General features: G+C 57.8%; 1 protein-coding gene across 2 annotated transcripts; it reads left to right on the top strand.

Moving 5' to 3' along the window:
• Positions 1-64: 64 nt before the first annotated feature.
• NOP14 (NOP14 nucleolar protein) lies at positions 65-19,371 on the top strand. 2 transcript variants are annotated; one of them, XM_026485986.4, is made up of 18 exons: positions 67-375; positions 3,189-3,323; positions 3,796-3,937; positions 5,804-5,946; positions 6,474-6,608; positions 7,360-7,482; positions 8,254-8,385; positions 9,217-9,478; positions 10,335-10,465; positions 10,981-11,066; positions 12,094-12,229; positions 13,950-14,051; positions 14,513-14,666; positions 16,176-16,335; positions 17,916-18,063; positions 18,639-18,757; positions 18,851-19,006; positions 19,210-19,371. In XM_026485986.4, the coding sequence occupies exons 1-18, from the start codon at positions 181-183 to the stop codon at positions 19,307-19,309; spliced, it is 2,559 nt and encodes an 852-aa protein (XP_026341771.2). In that variant the 5' UTR covers positions 67-180; the 3' UTR covers positions 19,310-19,371. The 2 variants fall into 2 exon arrangements, with proteins under 2 accessions (XP_044235323.2, XP_026341771.2); XM_044379388.3 differs by lacking the exons at positions 16,176-16,335; positions 17,916-18,063; positions 18,639-18,757; positions 18,851-19,006; positions 19,210-19,371 and adding an exon at positions 14,744-15,041 and having other exon boundaries at positions 65-375.
• The last annotated feature ends 262 nt before the right edge of the window (positions 19,372-19,633 follow it).

Genomic DNA, 19,633 nt, shown 5'->3' with positions numbered 1-19,633 from the left:
TCCTGGGAGTTGTAGTCGCTCGCCTGTAGGTGCGTAGGCTAGCTTGCTGGTCGCGTGTAGTTCTCGCCGGCTCGGTTCTCGCGGGACGAGGACGGGGCGGCTCCCCGGTGTCCGCACGCGTTTCTGGAGGAAGCGCGCCGAGCGGCTGGCGGAGTGGAGCTGCGAGCTGGTGGGTGCGCCATGGGAAAGGCCAGGCCGGCGGCGGCGCGCTGGAAGGGCCCCGGGGCCCCGGCGGGGGCGCAGGGCGGCCGCGCGAAGCCCAACCCCAACCCGTTCGAAGTGAAGGTGAACCGACAGAAGTTCCCGGTGCTGGGCAGGAAGGCGCGCCACGCCGTGGGGCAGCCCGGGGTGTCGCGCGCGCGGGCAGTGCAGAAGGTAAGGGGTGGGGGCCGCGCCGCGGGGACCTGCCGGGACGGGGGGCGGAGGGGTGTCCGGAGAGCGCCGGGGCCCTGGGGTCCCCGCAGCGTCCGGTTAGGATGGTGCGTGGCCCGGCCGGGGGTCGTGCGTCCCGCGTGCCGAGCGCCAGTCCCACCGATTTTCTCTGCGCGCGCTGCAGGGAGTCGGCCCGGGAAGCTGGCGCCCGGCGGACAAGCGACGCGCGTATGCTCCTGCCCCTCTGTCCCGCGGGGCGCAGGTGCACGCCTCTTCCAGCCTGTCCTCGCGGAGACTTGGAGCCTCTGGTCCAGGGGCCGCCCATCCTTTTCTTCGCAGGGTAGGGGTGTCATGGATGTTGGGAGAACAAGTGCATCTCTCCTTCTAAGCACAGTACCGTGTCCCTCGCGGGGAGACTGAAAGGCCACCTTGTGTGCTTACGGTCCCAGAGTTTTCTGCCCCTTTCGGGCTCCGTTCAGATGGCATTCCTTGTGCGGCCTCCGAGACGCGTTCTTCCGTGTAACAATGTTTGTCGTTAGTGTGAGGAAGACACATTAGTATCCTATTGAAAAAATATTAAGGTGGGTGGAAAAGTTAGGGCACAGAAAGGACCTGCACGTTTTCCAGGGGTCAGCTGACGGCTGGGCTTGCAGTCGGTTTGAACGTCTCTGAAGCCTGAAGCTCTCTTTTAGCTGCTGGGAGATCCAGGTCAGGGAAGACTTGACCCCACCTTTCTGGGCCTGCTGTCCGTGTTCTGCCGAACAGGGCGCTATCCAGTCCTTTGAACTGAACGGAGTGTCGGCCCTACTGCAAGGAGCTGACAAGACAAACTTACATGGGAGGGGCTGCTGCTGATGAGGCCCCTGGGGTGGGGGGTGCTCTAGAGCAGCCCCGTTTGTTTCCACCAGCTAAGTGTGTTTTCTCATTTCTGGAACGGGGATAATAATATCCACCTTCCCCTAATGGTCGTCGTAAGATTAAATAGCACGTTTAGCCTGTACTGAGTGTTGTCTAAACACTAGCTATTCTTAAATTTCTCAGCTTGTCACTCAGACCCCTTCAAAATCTGGCTGCAACCATTGTCCTTGCTTTGCCTCTTGCAACTTGGTTTGTCCAAAAAGTCCCATCTTATCCCCCCAAGTCCCTCAGGGGCCAGCACAGGTCACCACTTCTGATACTTTCCCAAGCCCTACGGCCCAAATAGGCCAGGTTGCTCCTGCCTGTGGTACCTGACAGATTCACCTGCATGCTCTGTGCTGAAGGCCTGCGGGGAATGGCCTGGAGGCAGCTGTTGGTGCCTCCTCTGATCCCCGGTGCTTTGGGGGCTCCAGTCAGAAAGTGTGACAGGAAATCAGAAACTCCTTCATATAGGGAGTCACACTCGAGATCGGAAGAGTGAGCAAAGTGTTATAGGTGGGGACGAAGGCACGTTGTCCCCTGTCACGGAGTGTGTGGCACAGCATGGGGTGGGAGAGCTCAGAGCTGTCCAGAGGGGACTCAGGTCATCCAGGGCAGTTAGAGTGTGTGGTGTGTGTCAGGGCACACAGGGCCGCAAGGTGGGCCTGGTCTTCTCATTGGTGACAGTCCCTCAGAAGTAAATGTGCTGTCCCATGTGTCTTCTGCTCCAGTCAGTGGCAGTGCTTTGGGCAGTACCCATGTGCACCCCGAGACTGTAGGTGCGGTCCCAGTGCCAGCCCGTGGTGGCTGGGCCTTATTGTCCTCCTTTCTCACACAAGTGGTGAGATAACCAGAGTTGACGTGTCTGTCATTCCTCCCAGTGGAACAGACGTTGTATCAAGAAGTGTAAATTGAATCCTCACTGTCAGCCTTATGAGGGAAGTACAAGTATTATCCCTGTTTATACATGAGAACACGGAGGCAAGGAACCGTTCCAGAACTTTCTTCAGGTCAGGAGTGAGGGAGCCGAGACCCAAACCCGGAGTTGAGTGTGTAACACACAGCATTACCCTGGCAATGCCCAGCTCTGTCCTGAGGCATCCTGCGTAAATTCTTGTGGTCCCGTAGCAACGGCCGGTGGGAAGTGCTACCGCTATTTCCCTCTTACAAGGGAGGCCTCTGGGGACAGAGAGGCTAGGTGCCCCCCAGAGTCCGAGCTGTCACACTCATGACCGCACCTCCCAGGCTTCACGCGCGTGAATGACCACGAAAGTGCCGTGGGTGGTGGTTTGGGGTCACAGTAACCTTTAGCGAGTAGACAGATCTGCAGATCTGGAATCCAGGAGGAGCAAGGATCGACTGTATACATATGCAGGCACCCGTGTGACAGAGAAGTAGGCAATCCTACTAGAGTCTCTGGGTAATTGGTTGTGACATTGTAGTTGACGTGCATGGCGTCCTTTTCGCCTCCTTGTTCTTTTTCCTTCCCCTCAGCTAGGACCTCAACTCCTCTGGCGTCTCGGCCCGGCAGGCGACTTCCGAGGGCTCATCATTCTGCTCCCTTTGGTTGCTACTGTTTTTCTTTAACCTCTGGTACTGGGCACGGAGGTCCCAAGGCGTGCCCTAGAGAGCCCCCCAAACTCCAGATACAGTCCTCTGCCTTTGTGTATGGGGGCGACCCCGCTTCCTCGGTCACTGAGAGCCGTCTTTCCAGCCAGTAGATAGCCCTTTTTTTGACTCTTGGTGTCAGTGGCCTAGGGCGTCCAAAATGGCCAGGTGGCAGTGGCGTCTTACAATTCACTGGAGCCACCGTGTGTCCCCCTGTGGGAGCATTTCCTCTTTAGGGACCAAGATCGCCAAGCCATCGGAGCTCAGAGTTGCCAGGACCGTGTGAGATTTTTCTGTGATCTGTTTTCCAGCGCACCCAGACATTACTGAAGGAATACAAGGAACGGGATAAGTCCAACGTCTTCACAGATAAGCGCTTTGGGGAGTACAGTAGCAACATGAGCCCGGAGGAGAAGATGGTGAAGAGGTTCGCCCTGGAACAGCAGGTATGCAGGACGATGGGAGGAGGGTCTGATGCCGCAGTTTTACCCAGAAGTCCAGCACCGGGAGGCGGTTGCCCCATCGTTCACTGACACCTGTGTGGGCGCTCCCCCACAAGGTACAGTGGCGAGTGCTGTGCCTTGTCTGGCTACGAGCCGGGTGGAAAAGTACCTTGACTCGAGGACACGGCAGCGCGGACGCAGCCGTGCTCTGGACTGGGGTGCAGCCCATGGCTCGGTCGGGTGGAGAGCCGGCCGGCTGTGGAACACCGGTGTGATCTAGCAGGGGCTCGGGCTGGCCCACTGATTCGTTTACCTCCCGCAGGTTCTGTTTCTCTCTGGGTCGTTGCTCAGATGACCCAGAAAATCTGATGTGCTTGGGCAATTGTTACATTACACAAATAGTGAAAAAATAACTGGGTTTTGCTGTTGAATGGATTGGAAATTTTAGGAAACTGATTTTTTTTTTTTCTGTCAGCGGCAACATGAGAAAAGAAGCATCTACAACCTAAATGAGGGTGAAGAATTAACTCATTACGGCCGGTCTCTGGCAGACGTCGAGAAGCATGATGACATTGTTGATAGTGACAGTGACACTGAGGAACGCGGAACGCTGTCTGGTAAGGGCTGGGAGCAAGGGGACAGTCTGCTGGTTTCGTTTTCTGTGCCTTTTCTTTGCACGGTTCGTCATTGAGACTTTTCGTGCATGCTTGCCTGTTAAACGTGGCCCCTTACGTGGTCCTAACTCTCTGTGGTGAAGGTAAGCGCTTGGTACCTTCGTGCTGACAACCTGGTCTTCGCAGGGCGAGTGGCCTCGGCCTTATCAGCACAAGAGGCTGTGATGCCCAGGTGACTAGGTGAGAAGTCGGGTTCCATGTGTTCCTAGTGTTGGGTCTCGGGGGCTCAACGGTTCATTAGAGATTTCCTGGCATCCTTTGATTCTCGTTATGAGGTAGGTAACTTAGAAAAGAAAAGTTCTTTTGAACATACGTGTATTTGTTATAACTTTATAAATGAGTCCTCAGGAAACACGTTGTGTTTTGTCCGGGTGCGTGATGTGGTGTCCTTCCCTAGGGTAGGACAGGTTCGTCATAAAGGTCGACCCTGTCAGGTAGCTCTTACCTCATTGTGATGGAGTGTGGGAGGGATCAGGGTTCCCAGGGTTCCAGTGGGAGCACCTGCCAACCTGGGACTGCCAGTCACTGAGACGGGCTACACCGTGACATATGCCGGCTTTGGGCAATTTGAAATGCTGCCAGACATCCGGGGGAGGCCTCGAGTCCCGGGAGCTGCAGCCTTGGAGGTGGGAGGCAAAGAGCGGGTGGAGCATCGGGGGCTGCTGCTGGGTCCTGGGGCTCAGGGGCCGAGCTGCTGGCGGTAGGAGCTGTGAGAACTGGTGAGTCCACCCCCGAGGGGAGGCAGGAAGCCAGGGGAAGCGATGGAAGAGTTGGGGAGAGTCAGGACTGAAGGCAGGGTTCCAGGAGCTGGGGGGCGTGGGGGGAGGGTGGTCAGGAGTCTTCAGCAAGAGAGAAATCCGATAATGACCCAGTAGAACGAAAGAAGCTCATTGGGGCAAAGGCAGTTGAGTTGCTTAGGTCATTTCCTTGAGTAGATGGGAATGGACGGTCCAGCCACTTGAGCCCCAGGGCTGCTCTGGGGGGGCTGCGGGGGGCAAGGCTTCTAGTTTCCTCAGCTGAGAGCGGGCGGGAGTGGAGCGCCCCCGGCCCTGGAGACTCCCTGCCAGGCGGCCTCAAGAGCCTGGCCAGAGTCGGTGGTTCAGTCCACCGCCTCTCCGTCCTGCACACACACCCGCCTGCGCAGTGTGGCAGGGAATGGGGCCAGGGCTGTGGGCCTCGCTGTGGGAAAGCAGCCCGAATGTTCTGTTGCTGTTACTGGCAGGAGATTTGGGGGTTTTGCTCCCCTTGTAACCCTCCATTGTCTCATCTGAGATACCGGGTTTTTTAAGGTTTCTGTCCATTCCCAAGTTGATGATTCCAACATGTTTTCTCTCTTCTGCCACGGTAACTGGGGCCGGCTAAATGCCACGGGCTCTTGGCGCTGGTGCAGCTTCCTGCCCTCAGGACCTTTCAGCCTCCGAGCCCCTGCCCGGGGAGGCATGAAGGACACGGGTTCTCACGTGGCCTCATCCTGGACTCTCTGTCCTGAGACTCAGAATCCAGCCTGTTTTACCGCGTTTGCGGATCGTTCATGAGATTCGAACGCAATTAGCAAGTAGATCCTTGGTGTTTCCAGGTGTCGGGTCTCAGTCAGGTGGTATTTTATGGCTCTGGGTTTTCTCGGGGTGGTTCGTCCTGGGGATTTCTTAAGTGCCACTGTACCTGTGGTCTCGTGCAGCTCCTGTGCGGGAGAATGTTTTTTGAGTATGGAGCTTGTTCTCAAGTCTGCAGTCAGATGACCGTTGGCGGCCCAGGGCCGGAGCCACCAGCACCGGCTCCACAGACGCCTCTTCTGCTCTTTGTCCCCAGCCGAGCTGACAGCTGCCCATTTCGGAGGCGGTGGCAGGCTCCTTCATAAGAAGACCCCGCAGCAGCAAGGAGAGGAGGGAGAGAAGCTGAGGTCACGCAGAGAACTCATCGAAGAGCTCATTGCAAAGTCCAAGCAGGAGAAGGTGTGTTGGCACTCGTGGCGCTCCGCCCCAGGACCCTCACCAAAACAACTGCATTCCTGCATGGCCGGCTTCTAGGAAGTATCTAGGATTTCACCAGACGGCCACGTCACGTGGCCAGCCGTCTACCCTTGTGGGCCAAAACAACTCTGGGGCTTTTTTCCCTTGTATGTGTTGAGGCTGTATTTAAGATTTCCTGTGAATTTAATAGAAGCATTCCTTTTGAATAGGAATATTTTCAGTCTCATCTTGCATATACTTCTCGTGGTCTGTTTTGTTTGGGGGGCTGGGGGTGTTTCTGGTTGGTCGGTTTTGTGTGTTGACATGTGCCGCGTCTTTACTACCTGCACTGCTTGGAGTATCTAGGTAACAGCCGGCAGCCGGACTTAGTGCTGCGTGGTGAGACTTTGTAGCTTCGCGCTCTGGGGTGTCTCTGTTCTCCCGCTATGTGACGTGTTGACTGGCGAGTGTGGCTGCTCGCTCACGGCTCCACGCTCGTGGCGTGCGTCACATCTGCTCTGTCTCCGCAGAGGGAGAGACAGGCACAACGGGAAGGTGCCCTGGAGCTCACAGAGAAGCTGGATCAAGACTGGAAAGAAATCCAGACTCTCCTGACACACAGAGCTCCCAAGTCTGAGAACAGGGATAAGAAGGAGCAGCCCAAGGTGGGTATCGAGTTGACTGCACCTTTCTGTGGGGAAATGGTGGAGGCCAGCGTCCCTTCCGGCCTGTTCCTTGATGTGGACAGCCGTCCTCCTGTTCTCTTCGTTCCTGTGTCTTCCAGTGAGCTCTCGTGAGTTTTCGGATACGTGTGGTGTCTGTGTAGAGCTAGACAGAAAGAGACTTCAGTCTCTACTCCTAGATAATTAAACTAAAGAAAATGGTTGTTTCTGGTATGAGAAGTCCTTTGAGAGAAGGCCTTCTTCAGACGGCGTTTGACCTTTCCTGTTGCATGTCTGCACGTCTGTATACGTGGTTGCTGAGGTTTCGTTCCAAACAGCGTGTGGCTCCTACCATATCCTTTTTAGTCTAAATTGTTGGGAAAGCTGCATTCCTGTGTGTCTGGCTTCTAGGAAGTATCTAAGATTTCACCAGATAGCCACGTCACATGGCCAGCCGTCCACCTTTGTGGGCCACTGGCACTGTTGCTGCCACCTTTACCCCAGCCCGTTTTGTGGGCTTCGTGCCTAATGAGCAGTGTTCAGTTTTGTGAAAGCAGGTATGTTTTGAGAAGAATTTCCCTGGTGTGAAAAATCCTGTGTGATGAGAACCGTTTTCTTTCAAGAAGGAAGACTTGGATATGGTTTGGCTCCCTCCTTCGTGCTGTCCAGACATGACTGGATAGGCAGGAAGCTGCCTGCACAGATCGTTTAAAAAGAAAACCTAAAAGTGGAAAGTTTCTTATTTCTGCCCTAGCCTGACGCGTATGACGTGATGGTCCGTGAGCTGGGCTTTGAAATGAAGGCCCAGCCCTCCAACAGGATGAAGACAGCAGAGGAGCTGGCGAAGGAAGAGCAGGAACGGCTCCAGAAGCTGGAGGTGCGTGTGCGACCGCGATGGTGCCACAGGGCCCAGCGCCACTCGGGGGCTGTGCAGGATCTGGGTTTGAGGCCTCTCTTCTCTGTTTTGTGAAGTATGGGCTGCAGGTGTGGTGTTTTAACAAGGAAATTTTCATAGACTATTTAAAGTTTACGTGTCTTTTACTGTAAGTTCCTTTTTTTGATTATAAAAGCAAGAAAAATGCAGATGATACCCCAAACGTACCACATAATGAATGTTTGCTCTAATCCCTTTACCTCAAAGCAGCTGCCAACAGTATCGTGCACTCTGCCTTCCCGACTCCTTCTCTGTGCCTTAAAAAAGGCTTTTAAAATTTCATTATATTAAAACAAAAATGAATGTTGGCACTCTGTTCTGTATCTGGTCCTTTGGTCCAGCCCCACCTGGGCCTCTTCCCTGGCTCGAGGCCTGTGTGCAGACAGCCTTGCGGTTGGGCCCCTGGCTCAGCTGCATGGACCTGTCCCCCCCGTGCCGTGCCTGCCCTTTCCTGTCACTGCGCGGCAGGGAGCAGAGTCTGCACAGCTCGGCCAGAAAGACCTTGGAACGACGGGCTTGCCTTCCCGGTGACTAGACCGCACTTGTGCCATGGTTTTAGTTTCCATTGGTGTGCGGCGAGAGGTGTCGCGTGTGACGCTTCCCTGGAGCCCACGCGCTAGGCAGAAAGCAGGCGCGGAGCCCCGGGTCTGGGACCGCAGCCCGCAGGAGGGCAGGGCCGGTGTGCCTCCCGCAATGCGCCTCCTTCCCGCCCAGGCTGAGAGACAGCGGAGGATGCACGGCGAGGACGAGGGCGGCGATACTAGAAAACCAAAACACCTGTCCGCAGACGACTTAAATGACGGCTTCGTTCTGGACAAAGACGACAGGCGCTTGCTTTCCTACACGGTAAGGGGTTTGCCTTCGCTGGTGTGCTTGCTCTCTGAATTCCAAAGCACGGTTTCTGGTATCTAAGGTTCATCCCAAATGGAAAGCGTGAATGTCTGAAACCACCCGTGTGCTCTGCGTCGGGGAGCGCGTGGCGAGTCCATCCCGTGCCTGCGGGCAGGCTGCCTGGAGAGGGGCACCAGCCTTGTGCTGTGTCCTTGCTCGCCAATTTCGGCTGCTTCCGCTCCTGAGCGTGTGGTTCTCTGCAGGCCCAGCACTGCTGTTGAGGGAACCAGTAAAATAATTGAGCTTCTAAAAACTTTGTAAGGTCTACACCCTTGCCCCTTCAGAGTGAATCAGCCTGGTTTCAGGGCAGGAATGCAGGAGGCCAGGTGTGTTGAGCAGAAGAGGATCCGAGGTGCAAGGCGCTCACAGAACACTGGGGTATTTGGCAGGAGAGCGTAGTCAGGGGTTACCCCCAGGTGTTAAGGTCCCAGAGCCTCCAGGTGCAGCCCAAATGTCAGGAAGGCCCTGCTGACTCACCGTTTTGCAGCCCCAAAGCCAGTGGCGGGAGGCCGCAGACACAGCCGCTGGAGCCCGTTGGTACCGGGGCACCTTCCACACCTTGGGTTCCTGCTGCTCCGTGGCAGAGCCTGGCCTGGAGCCCTGGCGGCAGGCATTGGGAAGCTGTTCCCTGGCCTGTTGGCCCTTGAGGCCCCAGAGCACGCTGAGGCAGGGCATGGAGCCGGTGCGGAGGACGGCACTCGGCGCTTGTGTTCCTTGAGTGTGCAGCGTTCGACATAGTTACAGGGTGTTCCCGGGGCACTGAGGCCTGTGGTCCCCGTTCTCCAGGATGGAAAGATGAGCATCGGGGAAGACCAAAGCGGAGAAGCCAGTGACGGCGAGAGCGAAGAGGAACAGGGTGAAGACCTGAGCGAGGAGGACCCAGAGGACAGCAGTGACCCCGATGGGCACTCAGACCTGGAATCGGACATGGAGAGCGAGGACTGTGGGCGGCCAGACAGAGAGCCACGGCAGGCCCCGGGGAAAAGGATGACAAGTGGTCACAGAGCTCGCGGAGCTACCAGGACTGAGCTGCCCTATACATTTGCGGGTAGGCAGACACTGGGTTTTCTTATGTGTTGGAATGACCTCTGTGACCTGGCGACAAGTCTGCCTTGCTAGGGCCACATCTGTGGAGTGGGGACCAAGGGTGTACTTCTGGGCATGTGGACACGTGCCCGCCCAAAACGTCTGGGCTCATAATGGGCACGGTCCTGCTCTGCGGTGTCTGGTCAGTGTTAGCAACCCTCTGTGGTGTGACTACAGACAGTTTCATGGGCTGCCTGAAGGACGAGGACAGCACACACCTTTCCACGGAAGGTCGTGCTTTTTCCGTGGCTGGTGATGGAAACGTGGCTGCCACAGAGAGCTGGGGCCGGGCCTGGGAGATGGGGAGTCACTTGTGCAGGGGCTTCCTGTGTGCTGACCTGGACACTCGTTTGGCCACATAACCCCTTACAGCGAATGCGTGTCGTGTGGCCTGGTGTGAGGAGAAGAATCCTCCAGTTCTAGCGAGCAGTCCTGAAGTGTCCTGTGACTTACGATCACTTCCGGAGGCTGGCTCCCACGGGCGTGACCTGTGATCAGTGGGAGTCTGGGGTGGTGATAGCACTCTGCCACGTGGCTCCTTCCAGCTCATTCTGAGCCAACACGCACATTAAACCCCGCGCCTGCTGCCTGGTCAGTAGCCCATCCTGCCACACCTCGCCCCCAGGACACGCCAGCACACGTTAGATCCACCGGCGGTGCTCGTGGTGGGAGGTAAAGCGTGTCTGTAAAATACACGTGAAATCGTCCCTTCGTGAAGTAACGTCACCCCTGTTTTATTTTGTTTTTAACTTCTTTGTTATCAGAAATGTGATTCTCTTTCTAAATGTTAACCACAGAGCGTTCTGCGTTTTTGGCAGCCCCTGAGTCCTACGAGGAACTGAAATCTTTATTATCAGCAAAAACAATGGAGGAGCAGCTTGTGGTGGTGGAGAGAATTCAGACCTGCAACCATCCGAGTCTGGCCGTGGGAAACAAAGCAAAGCTGGAAGTACGTGCTGCACGTGGCGGGTGTCAGGGCGGCCCCCACCGCCGTCTGCGTCACGCGGCGCATGCGTCTCAGGCCCCTGCGGCCGCGAGTGCTCTGCGCGGACCCTGCCACGGCCCCGGAGGAGGCGCTGTTGCCCTCCGCTCACAGGTGGGGGAGACTGAGGCCCCGGCTCCCCAGGCCTCAAGCGGGAGCGCCAGCCTTTCAGCTCCGGAGACGAGCACTTGGAACTTGCCTTTTCTTCTCAGCAAGTGCCGCCCACTCACGAACGAGGCGCAGGGCTGGGCGTGTTCTCGGTTTGTCTGGAGCCCTGGGTGCCGGCTGCCGTCCTGCAGGAGCGCACGCCTCCTGGTGCAGGGCCAGCTCCTGGGCCTGCGCTTTGTAAGGCGCTCCCGTCAGGGGCCCAGAGGCGCGTGTGCACACGTGTCAGTCGGCACGTAGGGGATGGCGCCTTGTGTGCCTCTGGTTTTATTCTGGGGGTCGGTGCTGAGCTCTGTTCCCGATCCGTGTTCTTGCAGAAACTGTTTGGCTTCCTTTTGGAGTACATTGGAGACTTGGCTACAGATGACCCACCAGACCTCCGAGTAATCGATAAGTTGGTTGTGTAAGTAACGGCGGTGGGTTCACCGCAGTGCGGGGCTGACTTGAACAGCTCTTTTCCTAGTTACAGTCATAAAACTTCGTCTCAGAGTTAGTAAGGTGGACCTTGTAAACGGGCCCCGTGGCATACACCAGCCACGGGGATTTCAGAGACGACGGCCCCCTCCAAGTGGTGTTAGCACGCTGCTCCCGTCACCCTAGAGACGGATACCTGTGCACCACGAACAAGTTGACTTTAAGACAGATGAACACTTCATACTTGTTCATGCTGTTTGGAGGCTTGTCTTTCATTGACCAATGAAACTTCAAGGTCTGCTTGGACAGGCTGAGGGGTTTGGGACACATGGTGGACTGTCCTGGTGTCACCCAGAAACCCGCCTGCTCCAGGTCCATGCTTGGGTGGAACCCGACAGGCTGGTGCTGCATCAGGGAGGCCAGGCCTTTTGGCCTTCCCGTTCCCGCCCTGTCCAGGGATGGCTGAGCCTTCGCTGCACTAGGACCCCCGTGAAAGCAGAGACGAGAGTGGCTCCTGGCCCCGGGTTGGCTGGAGGGAGATGTGGTGGAGGGAGGGTTCGTGAGCGCCAGGAGCTGGTAGGGGTCTGTCTGGGGCCAGCCACACACTGTGCACCCCACGTCGCCGTGCCACCTTCTGCCAGTACCGTGGTGCTGTGAGGAACCAGTGAATTCCTGTGGATGGCACCTTGGAACCGTCCGCCAAGTCTGGTTCAGAGAATGTGCTCGTTAGGGCATTATGTTTCTGCCATCGCTACTGAGAAGGTGCGACTTTCTAGGAGATGGCAAAGCACATATAGGTTGTTATAAAACGAACACTACTAGAAGAATTATCTGGATCACCGAGAAGGGCAGCCAGCCCAGTAAGAGGAAGAGTGGGCTCATCCAGGGGCCTCCATGCTAACTTGCTCAGCCAGCAGGTGACATCACAGGAGCATGGTGAATGAGAGGTTTGGGGCTTGCTTTCTGATTTCGTTATCTGAAGTCATTTTCCCCTGACCTGTGTTTCTGATTAACAGGCAGTTATATAATCTTTGCCAGATGTTTCCAGACTCTGCAAGCAACTCCATAAAATTTGTCCTGCGAGATGCCATGCACGAGATGGAAGGGTCCGTTGAGGCCAGAGGCCGGGCGGCGTTCCCGGGCCTGGACGTGGTGAGCAGGGGCTTGGTCTCAGGCACGGGGGGCCGGTGCTGTCGGCCGAGTGGAATGTGCATGGTTTGGTGGGTTCACCAGGCCCTAGAGCTTTCAGACTGAGCCGGAGAACAGACTGGCATGAGGTGGGAAGGACTGTTGACCCGTGGACAAGGAACTAAAAAGTGTTTCACAAAAGAGGGAGTTCTGGTTTCCGTGTGACTGGGGCCGTTCGCAGCCTTCGTGGTAAAGAGGCTTTAGGGCAGACAGAGCAAGTCTGTGTTGGGAAGGACCAAGCCCGTGTGCCGGCTCAGCTGTGGCCCCACTGAGACACCCGAGCGCCCCTCACGGCTCTAACAGCTCTGTGGCGGCCACGGGCCACCTCGAAGAAATCCTTGCTCAGTCTGTTCCATGTTGTAGGATTTCTGCGGAAATGCAAAACAGTGATTAACAGAAACTTAAAAACATAGGGTCTGTGTTCCTGGTTTTAGTGCCCCCCCCCCCCCAGAGTGGGATCTGAGCCAGTGTCCGTGAGCCACTGCTGGTGACTTGCCTTCTTCTGTGAGCCTCAGCCCTCGCAGACACTTCCCTGCTTCCCCGCCGATGGGTGGCCTGTGTCCCCGCAGAGCGCTGGTGCAGAGACAGGAGACAGGCCCCATCCCAGTTTCTTAGATGAGCCGTCAGCGGCTGGGGGTTGGAGTAACGCCTCCCGTGAGGATTCACGACAGTGCCACGGCAGTACAGCAGTCGGTACACAGGGGCCGTCACCATCACCACGGCTTCCGAAGCGGACACTTGTAGTCCGTTGCTGGCCAAGCGAGGAGGGGCGGGCTGGGTGCGGGGAGCCGCGCGGGCTCTCCTTTCCTGTCTGCCTCCCTGTGCCTGTGTTCCCTGGAGTCCCAGTCAGGGCGGCGTGGGGAGCCCTGCGGAAGGGTTTCCGGCAGGTCTTGTGGCTGATACTAGAGCCCCTGCGGGGAGCAGGAAGGACGAAGTGGGGGCTCCGGGGTGTGCCTGACGTGTTCAGAGTAGTCCCGTTAAGGAGGATTTCTTGGTGCCTTTGGACTAGATGGAGGGTGTGCAGATCGTACGGAGCAGGGCGCAGGGACGCTTTTCTGCTTTAGCGAAGCAGCCTTTCTAGCGCCTCCCGGGTGGGGAGCCTGTGGGCACGTCTGCCCCGGGGGGGGGGGGGCCCGGAGAGTGTCGTCCTCTAAGCCAGCACTCCTGCCGCCACTGCGTGTTGCCTAGCTTGTTGTCCGGGTGTGCGGGCCAGAGCCACGGCTCACGTGTGGCGTCTTGGGGCCAAGCGGAGCCTGTGCAGTGGGCGGGCACCACGCGTGGCTCTGGAGGGAGCATGTCCTTCCTCCCCGTCCAACACGTGTCCACGCCACCCTGCGCCCTTGGCCTTCCCAGTAGCCCCGCCAGCTGCCCAGCTTCTCTTCTCTCATCGGAAAAGTAAACAGCGGTCTGTGTCGTAGCTTTAGTCTGCGCTTCTCACTGCGAGCGGTGCCCAGGCCGCTTCCGTGTCTGAGAGGAACGCACCGCGGTGAGCCGTTCCGGGGTGTGTGCGTGTGAGTGCGCGTGGGCGTGTGTGTGTGTGTGTGCAGGTGTGCGTGTGCACGGGCGTGCCCAGCGCGGCCCCTCGCCGGGAGGGCCACGACCTGCTTTGCCCTCGGGCCATAGGAAGGGCTGTGGTTAAACGTCGCACCGCTTTCTCTAACGTGTGTCGCGGTGCCCCTTGCAGCTCATTTATTTGAAAATTGCCGGGCTGCTGTTCCCAGCCTCCGACCTCCGGCACCCCGTGGTGACCCCCGCGCTGGTGTGCATGAGCCAGCTGCTCACCAAGGTACGTGCTCGCTGGCGCGTGTGGCCGGGGCGGCCGGGCGAGGCTGCGCGGCGTCGCCACTCGGGGCCAAGCCCAGGAAAGACTCACGGAGAGAGAAATGGCCCCAGATGAGGTTACGGAGGGCGTGACACCAAAAAAGAGCCTGTCGAGTCTGACATGGGCTCTGTTTCCCTTTTGGCTTAAAAAGTCCGAATAGTCGCGTTTTCCAGTCCGGTCTGGTGCACACTCCGCGGCGGTCCTTGCGCGCGTGGGTCATCTCGGAAGGGGCAGAGCGTTCGGGCCGGCCACGCGCCTCACCTGCTTTCACCCCGCCGACCACGCTGTGGCGAGGGGCGGTGCTTCCTCTGTGCGGGGGGCGGCTCGGGGCCCAGACCTCAGCTGGGGCGCCAGCTTGTGTAGCTAGCGCAGCCTTCCGGAACCTTCTTCCTGACCACTGACCCCCGCCTGTGCTCGTGTGCCAGTGCCCCGTCCTGTCTCTCCAAGATGTGGTGAAGGGCCTGTTTGTGTGCTCCGTGTTCCTGGACTACGTGTCTCTGTCTCGGAGGTTCATCCCTGAGCTCATTAACTTCCTCCTTGGGACCCTCTACCTCGCAGCTCCAAGCAAGCACGGCCAAGGTGAGTCGGGCTGACGGAGCTTCCTCAGGTACGTTCTATCTTCGCGTCCTTCTGAAAGTCGTTCGGGCTCCTTGTAGAAAGTACGGGACGTGGAAAGGTGAGACGCCCGAAGCCCCGCCGTCCAGAGCAGCGGCCTCTCCTGTGTGCGGCCGTGTGGACGGCCCCGCACCCAATGGAACCGGGGCCCTGCTGTTCCCACCACCTCGGCTGCCGGCGGACACACGCGGCGAGTCCCAGCGGTGGCGTGTACCCCAGATGACCTAGATTTCCTGTCAAAAATACACGAAACAGTTCTTTTATGTTGATTTTGTGTTGAAATAACATTTTAACATTTGGGCTTAGAGGAATATATCATTAAGATAGACCTTTTCTTACTTTTTTGGGCCACAGGAACACTTGCACTCCCTCTGCGTGGCCCCCGTTGTGTTTCTGGCACGCAGCCCAGTCTGTGTAGTTTCTAGAGTGCCGGGAACTTTGGGAGGAGTGCCTGTCAGAAGCCTCGTTGTAACGAGAAGAGTTCTAGCGTCTGTTGACCTTCCAGATGGCACTGGTTTGAGCCCCCCGCCCCCCCCACAGCGCCCGAGATGCTGGCCACTCACTGCTCCCCTCTCGGGTTGTCAGGGTGCTGCCCGGTCTCCTCCCCTTACTCTGTGTCCTTCGGATCGCCTTTCCTGCCCCGATCGATTGCATGTCGTATCTGCGATCTAATGCCACCATGGAGACCATAATGCCTGTTGTGCGGAGCACCTCACCAGTGCTAGGCCGGGGAGGCGGCACTCTCAGCCCCGGCAGCTCCTCCATTCAGGATCCTAAACACACTGTCTGTCCTGCTTTCACTTCCTGACTCACAGCCGAAGCCCCCACGGGCACCTTTAGCTGCGCCCGGACTGCACTGACCCCCTCGCCGCGTGCTCCTGTGCGCACGGCATGGACCTGGAGAGGCGCAGTCACACCCAGGGGACCTGTCGGGAGGTGGCCGCAGCTCAAGGCGGAGTGGACACTGCAGTGGGGGCAGGCAGCGGGCAAGCAGCAGGCCCCTGTCCCTTCGCCCTGCCACTGCTCGCTTTGCTGTGCCCGGCGTACGCCAGGCCAGGCCAGCTGTGCCTGCTGCCTCGGTCGCTCTTCCGGGTGGTGACGGGGTTAAGTTCCCTCTGCTGGCGTCCGCTCTCTGGGACAGGCCTTCTCTGACCGGGTTCACTGTACCACCTGCTCCTGCTCTCCCCCCTCCACTCTCCTGCCCTGCGTCTCTGGTCCACCGTGTCTCTTTCTGATGCTCCATCTCGTTCGCTCCGTCTTTTGGGTGTTGTGTACTGCCTGTCTCCCCCATGAGGTCAGGGACCTGGGCTGTTCCCTCAGTCACCCCTGCGGACACTGTAACCCCACCTCTGTGTGGTGAACACAGGCTGCGTGTGTCCGAAGTGACTCTCCTAACGGCCTCACCAAGCAGAGGCTGCCCCATGAGCCCATGATGCTGAGGCCGCCTCTGTCCTTGTCTCGCTTGGACTTCAGGTTACACTCTGGTGCACCCTTTCAGAGCATCTGGGAAGAACTCGGAGTTGCTCTTGGTTTCTGACGAAGCAGACACAGCCACGTGGCAGAGGCGAGGCCTGTCTCTCCGCTGGGCAGGCGGACTGAAGGCCCAGACTAAGACGGAGGCCAACCACACCAGGTAGGTGGGCCTGGGGCGCCAGGGGGGCCGTGCTCGGTGCCGGGCCGGCCTGGGGCCGTGAGGACGCAGATGGTACGATCTTACGTGGGGGAATCCTCTACGAGAAGGTGCTAGAGCTACTAAGCCGACTCCGTGCAGCAGTGTCCTACAGTCAGCGGGACATGAGCGGCATTTCTGTACACGGTGAGCAAGTGAAAAGGAAATTAGAAAATTCTATTTACAACAGCGTCAAAAAGAACAAACCACGGGAATCAAAAACAAAGGAAGGAAAGATAATTGAGACTACAAGATACCGCGGACGCTGTTACGGAAGCCCGGAGTGCAGGAAACAGCCCCTGTTCGTGGGTCAGAGGACTCCCCTCCAGACACCATCACGCTGGGGACTGGGTTTCAGCATGTGAATTTGGGGGCACGCACATTCAGCCCACAGGAGGGCTGGGCTTTTTGTCAGAAGCCTTTGGTTCTCTGGGTTTAATTATGGACTATTTGAAATATTCTTCTGTTGTGGTGAAACACACAACGGGACATTTACACCCTGGTGCGGCCACCACCACTGTTCACCCCCAGAAGTCCTCATTCGTAAGACAAATTGTGTACCTGTCACACGCTCGCTCCGTGGCCCCTGGTGCCCCCGTCTGCCTTCTGTCTCCAGCATCTGGCTCCTCTAGGGACCTCCTAGAAGTGGCATCCCAGTAGCCGTCCTCTCGTGGCTGGTGTATTCCACTTTATAGCACAGTGTCCTCCAGGTTCGTCCGCGTGGTGGCAGGTGTCAGAGTCTCCTTCCTGTTGAAGGCTGGATAACATTCCATCCTGTGGATGGACCACGTTTTGTTCGTCCGTCCGTCCGTCCACGGACACTTGGCTGCTTGTCTTAGCTGCCGTGCGTAGTGCTGCCGTGAACAGGGGGGTGCCGACGTCTCTTCGAGGCCCTTCTTTTAATTCTTGTGGGTACGAACCCAGATGTGGAATTGCTGGGTCTGTGGGAGTTCTCAGTTTCATTTTTTAGAGCTCTCTGCACACTGTTTTCCACCCCACGTTACTTGGCATCCCGCCAGTTGCTCCATGTCCTCCCAGCATTTGGTATTTAGTTTTGTTTTTTTAACAGTAGCCATTCTCATGGGTCTGAGGTCTTAACTCCGTGCGGTTTCGGTTTGCATCTCCCTGAAGAAGAGTGATGCTGGCGTCTGGCCACGTGCTTCCTGGCCGTCTGTATGTCTTCCCTGGGAATTGTCTGGTCAGGTCCATGGAAAAAAAAGAAAAAACTTTCCCAGAATATGCGTGTTATTTCTCAAGATAACATCTGCTTGATTTTGCAAATAGTAATTTAAAAACTAAAGTGGAGCCACTCATTTTCAAGTTGCTGCTGCATTTCCCACAGTGACCCTTTCTGCTCAGGGACACGGGGCATCTGTCCTGCCCAATACCACACTGCGGGTGGACTCCGGCCCGTGTTGGGTTTTTCAGAGCTGTGTGTTAGAGATTTTAATTTTTGTTTAGAGGATTGACTGGCAGTGACCGAATGAAACGAGCTGGTCCCCTTCCTGCCTCTGGGCCTGAAGCTGGGTGTCACCCCCTTGCAGACTGTCGTGCCTGGCTGTCTGTCTGGCTCTGGTGAAGCACTGCGTGCTGCTCTACAGCTCACTGCCGTCCTTCCATGACATCGTGAGGCCGCTCGGAGCCCTGCTGACGGAGCACCTGGCTGACCGCCGTCACCCCCCGGAGCTCCAGGTGAGGCCTCCCGCCACGGGGCCCTCTGCAGGGGCTCGGCCACCTCCGTGGTCAGGGAGCAGGTTAGTGGGCGAGATTGTCTTGAGGTGGCAGTTCTAGAAATGCCCATGGGAAATGATGGCAGTGGGATAGCGAAGGAGAAGTAACCGTTCTCCTGGACGGGGTCTTGCTCGGTGCCCATGGTGTGGTCCCCCTGGCCAGCCGGGGTCCAGTGAGAGTTCTCCCATGTGTGTCCATAGAGATGGGTCACTCGTGCCCTTTGTAGCAAGTTTCTCTGGGGAAGGAGATTGCACGGTGTCTGCTGGATGCCAAAGCACTCCTGAGTGCCCACGGAGCCTTCTAGAAGGGTCTCAGGCGTCTGTCATCCGGCCAGCGGGAAGTGTGCGCGAGGGTATGAGCTGTCCCCCTGTGCACAGGCCCCCCCACCCGTCTGCACAGCGGCGGGGCTCCCTCACAGCCGGGCCTTGGCTGCACCCCCTTTTAGCAGAGGAGGCCCCGGACCCAGAGGGGCAACGGGCAGGTCTGTCCCCTCACGGGCGGGCCTGCCGCGGCCTCAGCATCCCCCCACGTTTCAGGAGCTATGCCGGAGCACGTTGGCCGACATGGAAAAGCAGGAGCGGCGCTGCCGGCCGCTGATCTGTGAGAAGAGCAAGCCGGTGCCGCTGAAGCTCTTCACCCCCCGGCTGGTCAGAGTGTGCGTGTCAGCCTCGCGTCCCCACATCGGCCGGCGTGGGGCGGGGGCGGGGAGGCGGGCGGGCTAGAGCTCTGACGCTGGCTTCCCCCTCAGCCTTGAGTTCGGGAGGAAGCAGGGGAGCAGCAAGGAGGAACAGGAGAGAAAGAGACTGATTCACAAACACAAGCGTGAATTTAAAGGAGCCGTCCGGGAGATCCGCAGGGACAACCAGTTCCTGGCTCGGATGCAGCTCTCGGAGACCCTGGAACGGTGAGCGCTGGCCAGGGCTGCTGGCGGGGTCAGGCCGGGTCCCCGTGAGTGACCGCCGGCAGTGGGTGGCCCCAGGGCCTGGGCAGGCATGGTCCCGGCCGCTCGAGTGCGCTGGCCCGCATGGATGCGAGCCACTAGCGGGTCACGTAGGGAAAAGGCCAAAAACTAATGTAAAAACGGTTTTTTTTTTCTTTTTCTTTAAGGGATACGGAAAGAAAACGAAAAGTGAAGCAGCTTTTTAACAGTCTGGCCACACAAGAAGGCGAATGGAAGGCTCTAAAGAGGAAAAAGTTCAAAAAATAAATAGTTCTGCAGACGAGGCAGGGAGATGCTATGCACTGAACATAATAAAGGCTGGTCCCGTGTGCCTGGGCTCTTCCCTGGGCTCCACCCCGCGGGCCTCTGGGACGCGCTTGCCAGCGAGCAGGGCCTCCCGCTCCATCTTGCGCAGACGCGCCTCTGTTAATCACAAGGTTTGGGACTGAGGGCAGGGATATGTTCGGTCCCAGTAACATCTGGTGACGCAGGTGACACGGGGCCCAGCGCAGAGGCCTGGCCCTCCCCGGGCCAGAGGTGGAGGCCGATGTCACACAGCCTGCGGCACACTGACCAGCCCTGCATGGTGGC

This window comes from Ursus arctos, unplaced genomic scaffold (assembly GCF_023065955.2).
Source record: "Ursus arctos isolate Adak ecotype North America unplaced genomic scaffold, UrsArc2.0 scaffold_9, whole genome shotgun sequence".
NCBI lineage: Eukaryota > Metazoa > Chordata > Mammalia > Carnivora > Ursidae > Ursus > Ursus arctos.
This window is presented reverse-complemented; position numbering and strand designations above follow the sequence as displayed.

Excerpts from the sequence above, each read along its gene's own strand:
- NOP14 (XM_026485986.4), top strand. The coding sequence starts at position 181 with ATGGGAAAGGCCAGGCCGGCGGCGGCGCGCTGGAAGGGCCCCGGGGCC. Across the intron at positions 9,479-10,334 it reads GCTGCCCTATACATTTGCGG|CCCCTGAGTCCTACGAGGAA; the intron begins GTAGGCAGACAC and ends CGTTTTTGGCAG. Across the intron at positions 12,230-13,949 it reads CGTTCCCGGGCCTGGACGTG|CTCATTTATTTGAAAATTGC; the intron begins GTGAGCAGGGGC and ends TGCCCCTTGCAG.